Below are 19,587 nucleotides of genomic sequence, written 5' to 3' on the forward strand. Positions count from 1 at the left end.
AGCATTTGAACTGCAGAGCAAAGTAATTCATGTGAGGAATGAGTCCACAGAGGTGTTTGTATCACTTTGTTTACAGAAAAGCAGGTTGGTAATTAATGACACTCGTTAGAGTGTCTTTTATGCAAGTTAGGCTTTCCTGCCTCTGGGGACACGACTATTAATGTTTGTTCCCATCAATTTCTTCTTTTTTTTTTATTTGTTAAATCTTTTCAGTGCAATCAGCAGAGTACCATGCAGATTAAACATTATTCTAGCCATCTGGTCAGGAAAGTTTGTCTGGTGAAGTCATTTAAGATCAAAACTGATAGTTTGATGGATACAGGAGAGATACTCTGTCTGCCCTTAGGCTGTGACAGTAATTTAAACCAGGGGCGAGCAGATCTGGGTAATTAGAAATCTGGAAAAGACCACGAACCACCTTAGAGAAGTCTTTTTTTTATTATTTAATGCAAGAAGTTAACTTACAATAGGTTATTTACTAGTTCTGTGCTGTTTAAATACGACATCTTGTACATGAGTAGGTTTTCCAGGCCCTGTACGTGTGGTATTACTGTGACTCAACAGGAGTATTTGAACATCTCTTTTAATAGCTCATGCCCTGCCTGAAAGTTACTCTACTAAACTATATTTAGTGCTGCTTCAAGCCACTCAGCAGCCTGGAAGTTGTAAGTTGGAAATGTTACATTATTATATTAAAGCAATATGTTGTTGTTATGTTATTCTATTAAAGCAACTCATGTTAAAATGGCTGTGACTGTGTGCAGTAAGGAGCTACCCCTGTTTGATTTGTATGGGGAAGACCAGCTGGAAAGGGATACTTTATTTTTTATTAATACTTCCCAGAAAAAATGGATGCTGAAGTAATTATCTTTATTCCCGTTGAACTGTTATCCATTTTTTTTCTACCTAGTCCTTTCCAGGATTGTGCTGTGAATTGTTACTTAAGGAAGTTCTCTTACTTCTTCATCTTTTGTTGATAGTAGTTTGCAAAGTAGCTTTTACAACCATCCAGGCTGGTAAAACAAGTGTGCCCTCATCTCTGTTAATTCCCAAACAATTGAATTAAAATAACATGAAACCTGCAATTCTATTTAGTGCCAAATAAATGCTGCTTATGCAAGGAGAAGAATTGAGTGTGACTCCAGTATTTGAAAACTTCTGGCTCGCCCAAACATGACTTTAAAAAAAAAAAAAGTCAAATAATAAGTGTTATTTACTTGGGGTGCTTGTTGCTGTTGGTAAAGATACTTAAATAACACTGAAATAAATTTGTATTTGGGGGCAGTGGGAGAATCTGCTTTGGTTTGGTCTTTTAGGTTGGCACTGGTCTACACCAGAGTACTCAAACCCAAAAATCTCGTTCCAGTGTTTATAATTGTAATCTTAAACATTTCCTGTTTATCTCCAAATGAAGCTGGAGGTTTCTTTAATTAGAAAACGGACTGGATGGAAGACTAATTCAGTGACAGCTCTAAAGAGTTCGAGCCGATTGAATTGGGGAAGCTGTGTTTCCCTGGACGGGTGCAGACTTCTGGACTTCACGTAACTGTCAAGGCCTGATTAAAATAAAACCTGTGAGAAGGCTGGAGCACTGGGGCACTAATAGCCAAGGGAATGCGTTATCTAAACATCTGCATGTCAGTGCTGCTGCTGAACGGAGGCAGCAAGCTTTGCATTGACTGGGACGCTGGGCTTGGCAGGCGGCTGGTAAACCATTCATTACCTCCTTGCCCCTCGCAGGCAAACGCCTGGGCTCTGCAGCAGCACAGGGCTCTGCGAAATGGTGTCTGGGAGCAAGCAGAGCAGTAATGGTTGCCCTTTAACACTGCCTCTCCGTCCAAGCAGTATCAACAGCCTTTCTTGGTATCTGTGTATTTATCTATTTCCTGCACCCTTTGGGGAAAACTGACACAATGTAATGCGTTGTGCAGCTCAGGAATCTGATTTTTCTAACAGTACAAACTTCCAATTATAGAAAAACATGCAGCTATTATGTTTTCAGTTTAGGGCTGCTTCTTGTGGTAAGACTTGGCAGTCGGCAGCGGATTTGCAATTGCCATTAGCGCAGCGACAAATGGAATAGCTGGTGGATATAAACTGTGTTCGAGCTGTAGTCTAGATTCAGCTTTGTGAGCGTGTCTGTTAATCCCGTTTACCCTTCGTGTACCCTTTCAAAGTGGATTGCTAAACTCAAAGGAAAAATGACCTGAATTTACTTAAGTTGCAGACTTTGTAGTGACTTTCTTCAATTGAACTATGTCAGTAGAGCCGAGCCAGTGAGTTCTGTTAAGGCTGAATGCCTGCTGCTGCTGGGAAGCTGTATGGCTGTACTGGATCCCCTGTGAAGAAGAGAGGTTTTGTCTTGTGAACAGATGGCCGGAAAACAAAGGAGTGTATTCTGACCTGCTTTTGGGTGCTCCAAGTTTTATAAAGGCAACTAGTGTATCTCAGTATCTCTTAATTCCGCAGGGACCAAGGTGAGCTGGTGTGGTTTAAAGTCTGGGTCATTAGGAATCCTTAAGATTAGAAACTCTTAAGAAATTAAGTTGTGTTTTTAAGAACTGTGCTTATCTGCAGAAGCTGGCTGTGTCTAATGCTGAGCCCTTACTGCAGTGCACAAAACCACTGCAATAAACTTTCTAGATGCAGATGCCACACAAAGTAGTACTCTTCAATGAGTAAGTATTTTCTCAGCCTTCAGTTTAAAAAGCCTCATTACTTGTGATCTGACTCCAGACCACATGAAAACCTTGCCCCCTGCGTCCAGTGGCCAGAAGCAGATGCCGCGGGAAGGGTGCAAGGCTCAGATATCCCGTGGTATTTCCCACGCATGTTCTCACGGCAGCAGCCGGCTGTGTCTGTCTCAGGAGCTTCCTGAGCCAGAGGTGACCTCTGCCTGGCTGGTGTCTGATCACGCCAGGCTGGTTGTGGTGTGTGCATTGACTGCACCATCGTTCCTAGTGCCGAGCTCAACCTTGCCGAACAGCTGAAGAGTGTTTGAAAGCTATGGTCTGCTCCCCTGCTTCTCACAAAGTACAAATTTTGAGAGTTTGAGTTACTGGTGTTCACTTGTGTAGAAAAGAAACATATTTCTCTCTGCCTGAAGTGTGTAAGAATGAGCTCCTGGGTGTATTATCTTATTTTCTGAACTGAGGGTGCTTCCAGGGCAGGTAAAACTTCAGTTATTTTGCTTCCCCTTGATAGATGCAGGAAATGCCTTTCAAACTTAGATAAAAATTTCTGGTATTCAGTAGTGAAGAATGACTTGGTTTAGTTGTGCCAAACTTTGTTGACTTGAAGATCACAGAATTACAACGTTGGAAAAGACCTTTAAGATCATCGAGTCCAACCATTCCTGTCCTATGCTAAATCATATCCCTAAGTACCTCATCTACCCTGTTTTTTGAAACACATCCAGGGATGGTGACTCAACCCCCTCCCTGGGCAAGATGCCTTAATAAAATGTTACGCTTTCTAGTAGAGAACTGACTAACCTGCTGGTTAGTGCAGCTTTGTGCTGGCCACTGAGTGGGCAGCGTGTAAAATACTTGAGATTTTTGTTGCAGAAAAAGATACTTTAAAACCTCCAAACTTAAGGATTGGGGAAATACTAATTGCCCTCTTGCATGCATGTCCTCTTCTTTGGCTCTGTTCATCATACTGCTGCTTGATGAAACAGATCAGTGGACTGATAAAATATTCACAACAGACAGAGATACCGTAGGATCTGTTGTAGCCAGATCATCTTGGGCTTCCTGTTTTGCCTGGGGGTCAGGACTGCACAGCAAGGGCGAAGGGAGCATCTGCCTCAGGAAAGCGGAGTCTTGTGTTGCCTTAAAATGATGAATAAAGGGCTATTTTTCTGTGCAGGGATTTCTCAGATGGTTTCGCAAAGTTTTGAATGGTCTTGAGCAGCGATGATGATTGTGCAGAGCTGGCGTGCTGGGCTTGTGTCACAGGACATAACCAGAGCCTGAGTCCCAGCCTGACCCGTGTGGCTGTCCACACGAAGCAGAGAGGAGGCTGAATGAGTAAGGGAGGATATGTTGTCCAGGGGTGTTAGGTGCACCCAAGGTGGAGGATTTGCTATCTGACATCACAGCAGAGTAGTGAAGGTAAAAATATACTTGAATCTGCTTTAATGACAGCTGCTCAGCTCTGCACCTGCACTCTGGAGGTGGAGCTCTGCTCTTCTGAAATTTATTCATATAAACAAAATAATCTTGGTGTTACCCTCTTTGTGGCTGAAGCTGTGACTCCCTGATTCTAACTCATCTGGTGGTGGTTCTTTAGATGAAGTAATTTTAATACCGGGTTACGTCCAGAGTCAAAATTTTAAAATAGTGATGATTTCAGCTGCTAAAATAACTAGAAGTGACCTAACAGGCTGCTTCAGCCTGATGCTGTAATGTGATACACTGGGAATTTATGAAAGCAAATGTACTTCTTAGATACTTGCACAGTATTTTTAGGTTGTGATAATAGACCTGTGACCAGAACTGCTCTTTGGAGGTCATTGTGTTAGCAAATGATGAAATGCCAAATAGAGGTGATCTTTCAGGGATGTGGTTAAATGAGAAGTGTCTTAGCGTGTTAGAAATGCTTTCAGATATTCTGCATGGCTTCCAGAAAGAAAGGTTGCATAATGGAAAAGAAGTAGCTCCATTTTTTGAGGTGTGTTTTAGGAGGACCTCCAGCCCACTGTGGTGGGTCTTAAATTAAGGCAGCAATCAGCTGTCTCCATTTCCCATGGCACAGATCTGATCTGAAACCTATGGGTGTTTAATAAAGCAAATTAAGTTAATTAAGGGACAGCTGATCACTGGTAATACAGAACCAAGTAGGTTTGCAGCAGTTGGTGGTGGCATACTAAGTGATTTTACAGATCAGTGTGCTTGGTTACCTTCTTTTTTCAGGGCTGCTTAATTGCTGTAGGTACCAGTCTTGAAAGGAAGGCTAAATTTGGTCCTCACCAACACTACCGTGCTTGAAGCAGCACTTGATGTCTAGACAAGAAAAAAATAGGGAGCTTTGGAGTATCTGCAGCATTGCTTTATTGACTGAATTAGAACATTTTGGTTGAAACTTACTCCTTAGAAACCAAATAGCCTTAAAAGCTTGGAGTTTGTAATCGTTGCTGATAAAAGCATGTCAGAAGAGTCGTGCATCTTATGCTTGGACAATCCTGCTGTCTCAACAGGAAACGAGCTTTCATAAATACACGCCAGCTGGGTGAGGTCACAAGTTCTTCTCCTAAGTGAGGTGGAGCCTTTTTTCCTTGACACAGATTGTTTTCTTGTGAAGTTAATTGCATTGCAAAATGACAGGAACATCCTGGAGTGACTGGAGCGGAGTGAATCAACGAGCCTGGGGATATGCAGAAATTAGTATGCAGAATATCTAAATCAGTGTTAGGTGAGATAGACCAATAAAGGATGAATCTTGGTCTTACAAGTTGTCCTGTGCCAGGAATTATTGGACTCAGATTTTTGTGTAAATATACTTGTTGGCTCTGTTGCATATTTCTCAAGATCCAAATGGCACCTCCAGACTGAAAATTAATAAAAGGAGAACTGGCAACCTGTACAGCTGAGCCTGGTAGAGAGAAGGTAGGTTGTTGCTGGGGGCAGTGAAGGCTGCTGGAGCATGATGGAGCTTCTGGCATGCATGTACACTCAAACCCTGTGACAGGCTACCAAAAAATCTGCTTTAGCCAGCGACACAACAATTAAGGTGTAAGGTTGGATGGGGCTAATGGAGGGTGTCCCTGCCCATGGCAGGGGGTTAGAACTAGAGGGGCTTAAAGGTCCTTTCCAACCGGCACCACTCTGGGATTCCGTGATAAGGTAAATTGCCCTGCATGCAGATTGGAAGGTTGTGGCTGTGATATGGCTTTGAGAGGTACATCAGTTTATTCAAATGCCAACATTTCTTGGCTTCTATGAACCTGTTATCAAGCAATCGGTGGAAGGAAATATTAATCCACCTGATTAAAAATTCTAATTTTTGTAGAAAATGAAAGGAAAATAACATTTTCATACAGAAAAATGGGAACTAAGCTGTTGCAGCTTCTGTTTCAGTTGAACATTTGACTGGTTTGTCTTGCTGTAAGCCGATTTAATACGCAGATTAAGTGTTCTGATCTGATATTTTTGTGGGAATGGAACAGTGGGATAAAGTAATCCTGATTTTGTAATAGCAGGCCTGAATGTGTGTTGGAGTGCAGTGCAGGTTAACCATGGGTAGGCTCTTAGTCTGAGACTCTTGTTTCCTTCTCAGAACCCTGGTGATGGAGTTAACTTTCAGTTTCATGCTGCAACAGCAAAAAGCATCATGTGTGACACATGGTGGGGTGGTGATGGTGTAGTTCTCTGCATGTTATACACATTAAGATGGTCTTGTGTACACTGTATCTAAGCAACATGAAAACATATGTCTATATCCAGTGCTGTAAAACCCGGTAATTGGATGAGTCGTCTCAATTGCAGGCTAATTGTCAGACTCAGCTCAGAAACTCGCTTTCCTGTTGGTGAAATGTAATAAAGGGTTCAGGCGTTAATTGTTAATCTTGATCACTGATCAGAAAATCAGTGCAAAGGCCTCATTGTGAAGTAGGAAGCATGAAGAATAATCCCTGTTTTGTCGTTAGCCTGTTAGCTGATTTTATATAACCTCGGTCCCTGCATTCCCTTATGTATATTTTCATACTGTTGTTTCAGAGCTTTCAACTACTTTTTACTTTCTTAGTTTCTATTCCTACTTCATTGTTCTGCCTTTTCTGTGTTTCCTTGTTTTCCTTTCTGTGTTGATTCTGTTTGGTTCCTTTTCAGAGGCTTTCTCTTGCCAGCTTTGTGAATCCCCAAACTTAAAATAGCCCTGTCTGGACTGTATATTAAATTAAGAACAGTCTTACCTTTGGCAAAATGCTCATTTGTGGATTGGAGTTTTTTGACACCTTCTGCAAGGTAATAAGCTGAAATGTCCTGTGAAAGTGCCAAAAAGCAAATGAATATGCAAAAAAACCCAGGGTGTTTTTTTTTTTTAGCAGTTCAGTGTATTTTTCTCATTTCTGTCTTGCATATTTTTCCTATGCACACATGTCTGCGCTGGGAAAGGTTTGCCTTTGCAAAAGGCAGTGCTGCTTCTGAGGGTTTTTTCCAGTGATTGACAGTGCAGGGCTTCTGATAAAGCACAAAATTTAAGAACTTATTGAACTAGTGGGCAGTCCACCTGTTTTGTGGCTAATTGGAAAGCAGCGTTCAGGATGTGCTTGAGATTTTTTTCTTGGTGGGTTTTACCAAAGGGGTTCTCATGGCAGCAGGTGGTTTGGCAAGGGGATTGGTCCTTGCCTAAAACTAAAAACATCCAAACCCACATGTAGGAAATCCATGTGCTGTTCTCTTATCCAGAAGCATCAGCTGCTGCCTTAACTCTGGGGTCCGGAGGTAGAACCACATCATGCTATGCAGCAGGGCCCTTTCTGCTCAGCCTCCGTCCCCTGCCTGCCCCTGTGTTCATTCCCACCCTTTCTTTGTGCTTGCACATGTGACCTTGCAGTTAAGCTGACTGAGAAATGGGTTTTCTTCCAGCTAGATTAGTTTTCAGCCAGATCAGTCCATTGAGTTGTTGACCAGTGGAGATGTTTGTGCTGGGTGCAGGGAGATGCAAGCGGCCAAGGATGGTGGGAGGCAGGGAGGACACAGTTTTGTCAGCAGCTCTGCCAGCTGATGTCACCTCCGTGTTAATGAAATATTGGCCCCAGGGTGCAGTTTTGTCATCGGTTTAAGCTGATTTTAAGTAGCTGCTGTTGCTAACAGGGACAGATTTCCCCTTTCCATGCCCAGCCTGGGCTGGTGTCAACTCCCTTCCGCGGGGATGGGCAATGGTGCAGCCTTGAGGTGGCACTGGGAGGGGGACAATACAGCTGGAAACCAGTAATGCCCTTTATTGGCCATAATTCCAGTCTAGCGACCTGCGCCTGCTACTGATGCTGGGGAGATGCAAGGACCAAGAATCTCTACCTGGAGTTTGGGGGACTGCTTCAGGCAGGGCTCTTAAAAGGAGAAACACTGGGAAGTGTGTGTGGCAGGAATCCCATGGTAGCTTCCTGTCCTTGGTTTGATTTGGTGGGGACTCCAGCTGGCATAAATGTCCCTGTGGAGGAGGGACAAGGTGAGCAGCTCTGGAGAGCCAGACAGGGAAGGGAGGTGGCTGCAGGTTGATTTATTGCGATGGTTTGGCCAGGTTAATTTTCAACTAGACCTGGTGTGACTCTGGTTGTGAGTGCTGCTCGAGCAAAGGCAGGGCAGGGGGTATTCCTGTTTTGGCAGCAGCAGCGTTTATGTTGGCATACAGGAATTGTAAAATTGTGCTTAGGATTAAGGAATACCAAATTCAGTAATTTAGCTTGTTTTCTTGTCTCTGATATCAAAATTGGACCCAGCTAACTTTAGATAAAATTATTCTATATAAGCAGGTTGTTGCTTGATTGGGAAGTGTCTTCGTGAAAATAAACTTCTTAATGTAAATAAATACTGGGCAGTTAAACATTCAAAGCAGCTCTCTACCAAGATACTATATAAGAGTTTGTATAATTTATATATATATAAGTTTAGAAAGTTGCTTGTGTAGTTTAGCTTTGTCTCGGATTCCTTGGGTTTTTATCACTAATTTTGATGGATTGATGTAGTTTTTACCTTGGTAGAGAACATGACTGCTGCTGGGTTTCATCCTGATTGGATTTAAGCATTTAGAAGTTTAATCCCCTACAGCAGCATTTTGTGTTTCCTTCCTTCTGAAGGTATTAATACTTCCACTGTTTGGTTGGGGTTTGTTTTTAATCAAAAAGAATACAGGGAAAGCTGAAACTTTGTGATATAAAATAGTAGGCTAGCAGTATTTGATTTGCTGGAGCTGTAGCCAACTGGAAGCACTTGATTGTATTTTTTTATTTGTATCCAGGAGTTTAAAAGCTATCAGACTCATCAAAGACCACTCACTGAAGGATCACTTCCTCCTTCAAAAAAAATTGCTTTAAATCTGGCTCTGCATTTAAACCACAATTGTATTTTTGCCATGTAGAAAGTTCATCTCTCATTCATGCCTAATTTGCACTGCATGTGGCCTAAAATTACCTACCTAGTTTTGTTGCATAGACTTCATTGTTTGAATAATTAGGGTTTTTTTTCAAACTGCACCATATTTGGTTTAATCCTCACTATCTAATATTACAAGCAAATGTGTATCTTATCAGGCAGGGGTTGAAGTTCTGAAGGGCAGCACAGGGCCTCTCTGCAGCGACCGAACCTCTGAGAGCAGCCCTAAAATAGGGCTTGAGCCATGGCTGCTCTAAACAGCTAAATTTACTGCCTCACTTGGGAGAGGAGCCTTGGATCCATTTCACTTAATGAAGGAATTTCTGATCCCCTAATGCGAACAGTCTGCCATGGGTTTCCCTGCAACTGCAAAGCAACAGGCTGCTTGCTTTCCAAGATGATTATCTTGCCAAAGCCTGGTCTGCCTTTAATTAGAGCAGGCAGGCTTCATTCTTCAACATCAGGTGGCTGAGATTAGAAAAAGAGATCAAAGTTGCAGCTTTTAGATTGAGCCACAGAGCAAAGTTTGATGGAGGAATGCGATGGAGAAAGCAAGACAAAGGAGCAGAAGCCTTCATCCATTTATCGAGGCCTGAATTGTAGTTCTGCACCTCCTGGGATTTTGAAGATGCAGCGTGATCAATGAAATATTTTAGTGCTGTGGAGGTGGTGAACTACTTAATTCACTTCCTGCATGGGGTAAAACTGCTGAGCTGAGTATCACTTCAGTTTGAAAACTGGTTCTGCACCGAGGACCTTGTGTCTTGGTGGGTTATCTCCTCCAAGTGATTGCTTCTGCTACCACTAAAGCATCAGTGGTCAGCAAAGTTATGGTGAAAGCGATTTGAATACTTGTGCAGAAGTTTATATTGTTAATTTGGGTGGAAAAAAAACAGGAATAGAAGGCAAATTTGAAATTTAACTCGTGACTGGTGGTGAGAAGCGTTCACTCAATACTAAGTAGATACTGAAAATGATGCCTGTCATCTGACAGTCGTTCTGAAGTAATTTTTAAATGTTCAAAAATAACTCCCAAGTGTTGCTGTGTACCTTGAGTCATGCTGGTTTCTTTGGAAAAAAAAAATCCAACCACACTGAGGATCCCAATACTTCACCTTTCAGTATGAGTACTGGGGGCGGGTTATGCTGTAGCATCAAAGCAGAATTAACTCTGGGCTTGTGTGACATAATGCACTTGGGTTTTGTGGTGAGGCATATACTTGGCTGAACACGTTTCTGCTCTGGCTTGTCTTCAAAATGCTGTGCAGGTGAAACCAAACTCCTACAGTATGTCCAGAAAGCTGAGTATTGCTGCAGGCTGCCAAAGGAAGCAAAATAAATCCTTTGTAATAAAGTGGGTTTGAAAAGTGACCTTTTAATATATGCCTTTATGAAGGCCACAGTTGTAGGATTTTGCTCTCTAGTCACATGGAAAGATCCTTTAGTGTGTTAAAAGATCTCAGCTTCTGGAAAGCATATAGAAATGCAGAATATGGGAGTGGGAAATGTCTGTGTTTCAATCTGTATTTTAAAATCTGGCTTGAGTGAGGAGGCTTTGTGTGAGCCTGATTGCTGGGAGGAGGAACAGACAGCAAAAACCTTGTCCTGTTCTTCTGAGCTGGGAAACAAGATGTTCCCTGCATCACCTTGATTTCTTGAAGTTAAAAACCAAGTGAAAATGAAGCAAGATGCTGCTATAAACAATGCTTTATTTCACAGTTGGATGCTGACAGCAGCGGTCGCTTTGAGCATGTAGTAAGTGGCAATCAGGAGCTGCTTCTCCTGCATCCTTATTGAAAAGGCATCATTGAGTTTGTCTCTGGTCAGCTGTTTCAGCTCTCTCTTCATATTGAAATTCTGATTTAGTTTTAAAAGTATTTAATGTTTTAATAATTATTATTGATACTAGTTTTAAAGTTATTAAACACAATAAATTCCATAAATGTGGATTATGAAGTAATAGAGCTCAACCAGGTTACAAGGGAAGCCTGTGCCTGGAATTCAGCACAATATCAAGTGGGTAGAAATCAGCTGGTGTAATCCTTTAAACTGCGTTTTCTGTCAAGTCTGTCTTACTGACTGCTAAAAAAGCAAACCTTTCAGAAGGGAAATCATCATCTAATTCTGGATTCCTTGTTTTGGAACGGAGCTGCTGATTCTTTCATTTTTCCTGGCAACAGATCCCACCTATTGTATGTGGAAAGCAGGCAGGATGTGCTGCCAGCCCAGCAAAGGTACTCTGAAGTGTTAACTCGCCTGCGAAGCTGATCTGGTTACTCACGGTAACAAACAAACGCTTTGTGTAAGGAAAATCAAACAGCAGGGCAGGCCAGTTTTAGTTTTGTCTGGTGTTTTGGGTGGGTGTCTCCTCGCTTCCGCTGAAATCTTTCCAGAGTTCAGGAACGTGGACCTGTCGTGTCATCGCGAAGCCAGCTGCCCTCCCGAGGCATCACCTACCGCCAGCTCCACCTCCCATCCGCAGGGCGTGAGTCAAGGTTTCTGTTTCCACTTTGACATTTGAACTGAGTCACTTGTTCTGGTGTGAATGTCCAAGTTTTTATGGTTCTTCGTGTTAGGATCCGTCTTGTTCCTTCTTCCTTAGCCATTCAGGGGTGTAAATTTCCACTGGTTTTTGTGGCTTTGGCTTTTGGAGATCACCCCCCGGGTCGGGAACGATGCCCTGGTTATGGACAGGACCCTGCTGTGAATGCAAGATGATGACAAATGCTATTTACATGAAGCTTGCTTTTTTTTAGTATCTCCAGTGCTGTTTCACAGAAGCTCTGAATTTTATACGTAGAAATGTAAATTCTTTCCCTGTGGAAGATAAACACTTTTATCTCAGGAATTCACATCTGCTCTTTCCACTTGCACAGAGAAGACTTTTTGCCTGGAAGTGTGAAGGAGCTGTAAAATGAAAAAGTGAAGGGACCACTTCTAAAAATGGGGTGGGGGCTGTTCTGCCCGCAGCAGAGCCAGGCAGTAGGTGGAGCAGAGCCTGGCAGGACAAGCTGCTGTTCAGGCTGGGCTATGCAGAAGGAAAGAAATACACTGTCAAACACTTGGAGAGGAGGCCGACCGGGGGCACATGTCACAGCAAGCTAAGGTGTTGTAATTAGCTTGTCTACAATAAAAAATAACAATCTTTCCACTCTCAAACCCTTTGCTTTTTGCCTTGAGTGAGTTAAGGCGATTACTTCTGGCTGTGCCATCTGCAAATAGAAAATGACACCAACATTTATGTGGCATGTCATATTTCGTGTTAAGCACGCTATTTGCTGTCTTTTAAAAAAGTAATGACACTTGAAGAGTGGATTTGGCAACAAGTATTTGTTGAACAATTACAGTTTCTCAGTGCTACAGTATCATAAAATGAGAAGCCAGCTCTGCTCAGGCTTTTGTGTCTTTGTTGTATGGCATATTCTTTATATATTGTTCTTCTGAGATGTACTCAGAGCTTAAGTTTCGCTGCCTGTTCCCACCCTGCAGCTGTGTCAGCAAGGTTATTTGTCTGAAGGGTGAATCTGGGGTGCTGATTTGGCTGAAGAGTAACTGTTTCTGCCAGATTATTTTTGGTTGGCTTGGCTACCCCAGCTGGTTTACGCCTCGGCTGAACCACATGTTGTGTCAGTGGAGGTGAGGGATGCTGAAGAAGTGAGGAGCTGCTTTTGGAGCTGCTGCCACTCCCAGCAGCTCATGGAGCTCTATGCTTGGTATGTTTATGGCAAGAAAATGTAGTGCTGAGTCAGTGTGTGTGGGGGGAAAGTTTGAAAGTAGCATTTTTAGGAAATTCAGTAGTTTTATCCTCTTTATTCATTAAAGGGGTGATCATAGCTGTTCAGTTTTGTTTTTGCAGATGATCTCTTTTAATGCACTCCTGAATTTTAGTTGAAAAAACTTAGTAACAGCTGATTGATGTAAAGGCTCTGGCATAGCAGGGATCCTGCGTAGGGTTGTAGCAGAGAAACTTCACCTTCAGTTCTCAGAAGCTGTCCTTTCCCAGAGGACCAGCTCCGTTCCTGCTTCCCGTGGACTGCTGCCAACCTAGCAGCAATTTCACATTTAGGCAACTGAGCAGCCGCTGCTGTGGTGGGGTGTGATGCCAAGCCCTGTGTGCAGAGTCCAGCGTCCCTCGGGCTGCTGCTCGTGCTGTGCTCTCTTCCTGGTGCACAGAGAAGGTGTCGAGAGGCTCCTGGCTGGGCAGGTCCCCATTTCCATGCCGTGTGCCAGTGGATCCTGCTGTCCAGAAGTGCAGGGATGGCTCCTGCACAAGCAGCTCCATCACAAACCAGCGTGTCTGGGGCCCCCGGCATGCAGGAGGGGCTCTGACGGCAGGGCGTGCTTTCCCCATTAGTAATGGCTTGGAGGGACCTCGTTATGCAACGGAGAATTAACTGTTTGGACTGTGTTGAGTGTAGCTGCTGGGAATGTAAACAGCCCCAGTTGCTGTGGTCTGGGCCTCCCAAACTCCATTTGGGACAGGCTGTGTTCGTGATGGCCCATGGGGGGAAACTTGCCGTGGAGGGTCTCCAGGCTGGAGGCCAGCTACCAGTGCTGCTGGGCTTGATAGAGCCCTTGGGGATGCTCTCTGCAACCGAGTTTTCCAACTCTTAATCAGTTCTTGATTCCAGAAGGATTTCTTCATTGCTTCATGCTACCAACCAGATAAGATAGAAGTATGAGGGATGAGCACAGTACTCTACTTAGAGAAAAAGAATGTGCAATGTATAAATGCAATTCTATGATTCTATGATTCTGTAATTTTAAGTTTTCTAATTCTCTACCTAGTTGGCAGAAATGTCCCATGAAGCTGCAGTTAGATTTAAACTTTAAGTGAGTAGTACCTGTTACTCAGAGAGAGATGGAGGTGCCCTTGGTCTGCTGCTGTCCCCCTGCTTGGTAAGGAGAGAGGTTGCACTGCTGTCACAGGCCTGCACTCTCTGATTCATGGCTGTGACCCCCGAAAATCAGTATTATTTAGTGGCTCTTTCTTGGCTTCCTTATTAAAGGTGGAATGTGGGCCTGCAGGAAGGGTGAGGTCTTCCCTCTTGTGTTTCTGAACCTGACATCATCATCAGCGGCTTTTCTAAATCGGCACTGGCCTGGGGACACTGTCCTGCTGCCACCGATGACTGGGGGAAGCACCCCTGACTTCAGAGGTAGAGATCTGGATTTTCGAGCTGTGATTTTATATCCCTGATAAACCAGTTACATGTGTACAAAGAGTGTTTTGGATAAATATATGAAAATTGTTTTGTGCTTCGCATAATGACCTCTAGTCTGGGGGTAACCATGTTGTAAATGGAAACAAACTTCTTCTAGTGTGTTACTGAGCAGTCCTTGCTTTTAACTCAAATATAGTTTCCTAGGAAGAAGAAAGAGGATGGAAAAATCAAACTTGATAAATCAAAGTTGTTTGGAACTTCCATGCTATTTGATGTTTTTTAATTTACGTTGTGGCTAAAGCCGTTCAAAAGCATCCAGTAACTTCATAGCAGCATTATGAAAGCTTCTATTGAACACAAGTATGGAATAATACTAGAAGGGACATTGTTTCCTTTGAAGATAATTTCTATTGATGATTCCCAATAGCTAAAAGTGAATTTACAAAATTTTACAGTACTTTGATGATTGCTACATGGGTGGGAAAGAAAATTAAGTCTGTGAACTCTTGGTCAATCGTTATTCTTGGTATTGCCAGCGCTCCAGTGGTTTTAATGATGTGTACATAGCCTGTTTTAAGTGCCCTAAATGTTTTGAATTATGCTACTTGAGGTGGCTGTTTTATTTCCTAAAACTGCTGAATGGGTTGAGGTTGTATGTGCTTCTCTGGCACGTCAGATCTCTGCTTCTGTGGTGCCTGTTTGGTATCATGTCGATATGTGTGTCAGCATCCAGGGTGAATGAACTGCTGAAAGGCTTTGGCCACTCTTTCTCTTACACTGAGCCAAATGAAGGACTAGAGATACGCAAGGGAGTCTGTGGGACCTTCAGTTGCGTAATGCTGATGTAGGAAGCAGTTGTGTTTCTTAAACAGATTTCTAGGCAAAAGAAGGAAACAGACCTGGATATATGGGAAGGGGGAGAAGGTGGCTGCTCTCCCATTACTTCTGCCATAGTCTGTTACACCTAGTGAACCTCTGTATGCCACGTTGTTGGTGCTGCTGCTGCTGTGCTGTTTTTCCAAGTTACCCTGGAAGGATGGAGTCCACCAGCAGTCCAGCTGTTGCCATGCTAATTGATCTCTTGCTGAATGCTGATTGCTTCCACCAGAAAATCTGAGCATGGTTGAAACTGCCAATAGCTCTTCTTAAAGATCAAAATTAAATCATTTCGGGCAGGCTGATTTATTTATCAGCAGCTGCATCTGTTGCTGAAAGAAGTCTGTTTTTACATAAGACACCTTGAGCTGGATTGTTTAATGAGCTTATGGCAGGTGAACACAGTCTGCGCCGCACACCTCCTCCTCCCCTGGGGCTGCACACTGTTGATCCTGGCATACCATGTGCCACCTTGATCCAGACGGGATCTTACCTGACACGTATTGAATTGGTGCCTCTTTCTGTGCATTGCTTAGGCTGGCTGGGTGTTTAAGGTGAGCCTTTGCTGAGATGTGTGTGATGTCCAAAGGTAAGGCGATATACCACTTGGTACCATCATACAGATTCTTCAAAGGAGAGTGGAATTTAACTTCTTGAAAGCTGTTTCTGAAAACCATCCATAAACTTGTGCAAAACAGGGCTGAGAAGAAAATGGTATTTGAAACCAAAGGCTGTATTAGCCCCTTCATGAAAGCTGTGTGCACTACTAAATTCAGTTTTAGAAAGAGAGGTGACTTACCTCTTGTGCAGTCTGTTAAAGAACAAAACCTCTGCTTGCTTGAGAAGCTTGTGCAGAGCCACTGTCATGCACAGCACTGTACTCCTACAAAACCATTTAGTACCTCTGTATTCTACCAAATCAGTTAGCTGACGTGTGTAGTAGTTTCCATTTAAGAGTAAATTAAAATGTGTTTAAGAATGTGTGGCTGTGACTGGGGTATTTTTACACTGTTGATTTTGTAAGACTAAAAATAAAATTGAAATAATTGCTCTCCAGCAGGATGCAATTTCGGTCAGACAGAGTATTTCTGTTTGTGTGCTGTGAAAGTTTATCAATCTGTTTGTTTATCAATGAATGTGTTTTCCTAAACAAATAAATACTGCAGTGCTTGCAGCTTATATTGCTGTCAGAGTATTTAAGTAACTTTTGTCTTGGTCTTATTGAGGTTTAGAGCGTTACTGTATTCTGGTATTTAATTATTAAACCCCTTATGGTTTGCAGATAGTTCAAGCAGATAACATGCCCTGAAATTCAAGTCAAATACCTTAAAGTATTAAGAATCCAAATAAAACAAAGCCCAAATGTAGAGTGAATCAACATTGTCTTTGGAGGTGTTTCACACCTTCAGCTGATGAAGCCTGATCCAGAAAACAAATGTTCTGTGCATGACTAGGTTATTAAATGCAATTTAGGATCAGAAGGAAGTCGGTGCAGCAGTGGGCAGTGGGGAGAACTCTGAACAGGAAAATAAAGTACTGGAGCACCTCAGAGTCCTCTGTGCCAACAGAGATGCATAGTCACAGTGACCAGTGAAGTAGAAGAGATCACATGTTAACTCAATTTATCTTTATTTTATAGATCTATCAAAGGCAAGGTAAAGCAATGTCATAGCAAATGAATCAACACCAAATAAATCTGTGTCAACATTTAACAATGCAAACTTTATGTAAACTGGGATTGGAAGTCAGTGTGTAGGATTGTGTGTGCAGTGTTTGTAACAGCAGTTAGTGCTTTGTCTGGAAGTGCATGCAAGTGTTCAGGGATTTTTATGTTGAGGGTCGACCTTTACTGGGATTACCATTACTTCTGATGATGTTTTTAAGTAATAAATCTTTTCTTGTAGTAACTGCGTGGAATTCAGTGAAATGAGCTAATGGGAGATTTCTGATGGAGGTTGTGTGTATGTGGGGTTAGGGGAAGGTGTTCTGGCTACCATTTCCACAGATGGATAAAGCTTTGCAGTGGTGAAATACAAAAAGATGGAGTTCACTGTCCAACTCTTCTCATGTCCTTAAGTTCCATTACATTCCAGTGCATCACTAACATTGCCTAGTTAACAACAAGGAATCAAAGTCAAGTTCCTCAGTACATCTTTGCATTTAAATGATGTGATTCAAGATTTCATGTTGCTTTGTGTTAAAACCACTGTACAGTCTGAATTATGAGAGCTTGGTGTGGTGGATTCGTGCTGTGGGCTGGGAATTCCAGGAAGGTCAGTCTTTCCCAAGCACCCTGTGCTGGGTGAGCCACGTGCCTTCACTCACAGGCTGGGAGCCAGCTCGACGTGTGCCATCATGGACACGGTGGTGTTTGCAGCAGTGGTAGCAATGGCATTATAACTTGAAACTGAACGGGTTTTGTTGGAAGGGTTGTAGCAATCTTTGACCCTGAACATGCTAATTAGTCTCACAATGGACTTTTTTTTTTTCTCCCCTCCCTTAGGGCTGAGAAAACGGAAGTACTTAGTGAAGACCTGTTGCAGGTACTGTAATGCCATATACATAAGTATTTCTTTTAAATGCTCTTTATGAACTTTGAGCCTTCCAAGTTTTGTGGAGTACCTGATGTGGGAGAAAAGAAATACAGAGATGAAACCAAAGACATCTTTGGCTGACTTCTCAGCACGAGAAAACTTAACACAATTTGAGTGGAAAAGCTCAGGAACTTCTGTTTCTGAATCTGATCATATGGCTTGATACAGTGAAGGAGGAAGTGTTTTTGCTTTTAATTAGATGAACTAGCTTGCTAAGCTTACGAACCATTAGCACTAATGACTTGCCAGTCTGGTGGAAGATGACGAGCTGGGAAGAAACTATGACAGCTGGTTTCTGTCTTTGTTTCTGTTTCTCTTGAAGAGGTCAACTTGGGCCTTAAGAGAAGTGGCAAAACCCATGCCAACTGCTTGCTAATAGATAATGTCAATTTGTTCTGAAAGCCTGGAATTTCTCTAAATAAACGTACAAATGCTTCTTGTTTAGCTTGTGACACTTGTTCTCAAATTTGTCACACTGACATTTGATTTGTTTGCAGACTTGTCATGTTTTTAAAAGCATGCCACCTAATCAAGCACTGCTTTCATGGCTGATTTTTAATTGGAACTATTAGATTAACAGGGTTGATTACATGGAATAAATTTGACTACAGACTTGTTCTATGTACTTTTCTTCCTCTGATTAGTTTGTTGAAAGACTTTTTTAAAATGGCAGAGCATAAGTTGGCAAGGGAAGTCGGGCAGCTCTGTGGGACCTGGAGGGTGATGGTTATTTCAGATTTGATTACAAAGCATCTTACTATGCTTAAGTTCAGGACCTGTGTATGAAACATGGAAGCCAAACAAATGATGCAACTACTTCTATTTCCAAGCTCTCCAGCTGTTCAGCGTAAAGTAGAAGACAAGAGAATATATCAGCTTTAAAACTTCATTTCAGTACATGTACATGAAATCATCTTGAGTATAACAGTGAAGTGAGCTGTGAAAGGTTTCACTCTGCTTTTCCATGGGCAGCTTTACTGGAACCACAGATCCCTTAACAGTTTGACAATCACTTTATTTTTTTTAATTTCTAAAGAGAGATGTACAATTAAATGACATAAATGATGTTAAAACACCTTGATAGCCTTCAAAGGCCCCATCTGTTTTCTTGGTCAGCTGCAGAATAGTAACAAGAAGTGAAAGCCAAAAATACTGCTGCTTGTTGCCAAAAAAATTTTGCAAGCAAGGCTTTCCCAGGCACAAGAGCAGACTGGCTACACCCAAATGGAAGAATTTACTCACTTGTTTGTTTGCTCTTGGGGGCTTGTGGAGGGGAGGGAGGCTCTTATCTAACTAAAGAGCTTAAAAGCATGGTACTGTTCACTTTAGAAACATGTTTCACAGTGTTCTTTTTTATATTTAGCTCAAGCTTTGACATAGGATTGCCATAGTTTGGGGTTTATTTTTCCTGTTTTCTGAAGTGTAATACTCCATTTCAAGTATCTCTTAAATGTGTTCCTGTCTGAAGACAAGGAATATAATTCAGTCCTGGAAAGGCTTCTACAATAGACCCACTTTCTGGCATGGCCTTGTAGCATATAATAAAGCAATTGTGTGATGTTTTGTACACTGAAGATGCCCAGTGGGTACAGACAGCGTGGCCTGTAGGTCACATTTTCAGTTCAAAGGTAGCTTAATGGAGATTAATGTCCTTTGTGATTTTCCTGACATCTTTGAACTAAAAAGCAGATCAGAGGGGAGAACAGACTATCATGAATTTTTGGGGTCACATTCCTCTTATCAGTCTTCTGTCTTTTGAGTGTGACATTCAGACTGCCTGGAAAGAGGCTGTTGGGAATATATGTGCTCCAGAGCTTTTCTAAGGAGTGTAAGCCACCCTGCATGGTTGGCAAGGGC

At 42.4% G+C, this 19,587-nt stretch overlaps 1 protein-coding gene across 3 annotated transcripts in view; it reads left to right on the forward strand.

Annotated features, from left to right (window-relative positions):
• The window catches only part of ARHGAP17 (Rho GTPase activating protein 17), a 46,701-nt gene that overhangs the window by 5,595 nt on the left and 21,519 nt on the right, over nucleotides 1-19,587 (forward strand). For all 3 annotated transcript variants that reach the window (XM_084270808.1, XM_084270806.1, XM_084270807.1), the window contains exon 2: nucleotides 17,640-17,679. In XM_084270808.1, coding sequence (XP_084126934.1) covers nucleotides 17,640-17,679 — 40 coding nt within the window. The remainder of the gene's footprint in view (nucleotides 1-17,639; nucleotides 17,680-19,587) is intronic.

This window comes from Gallinula chloropus, assembly GCF_964237585.1.
Source record: "Gallinula chloropus genome assembly, chromosome: 15".
In the NCBI taxonomy this organism is placed as follows: domain Eukaryota; kingdom Metazoa; phylum Chordata; class Aves; order Gruiformes; family Rallidae; genus Gallinula; species Gallinula chloropus.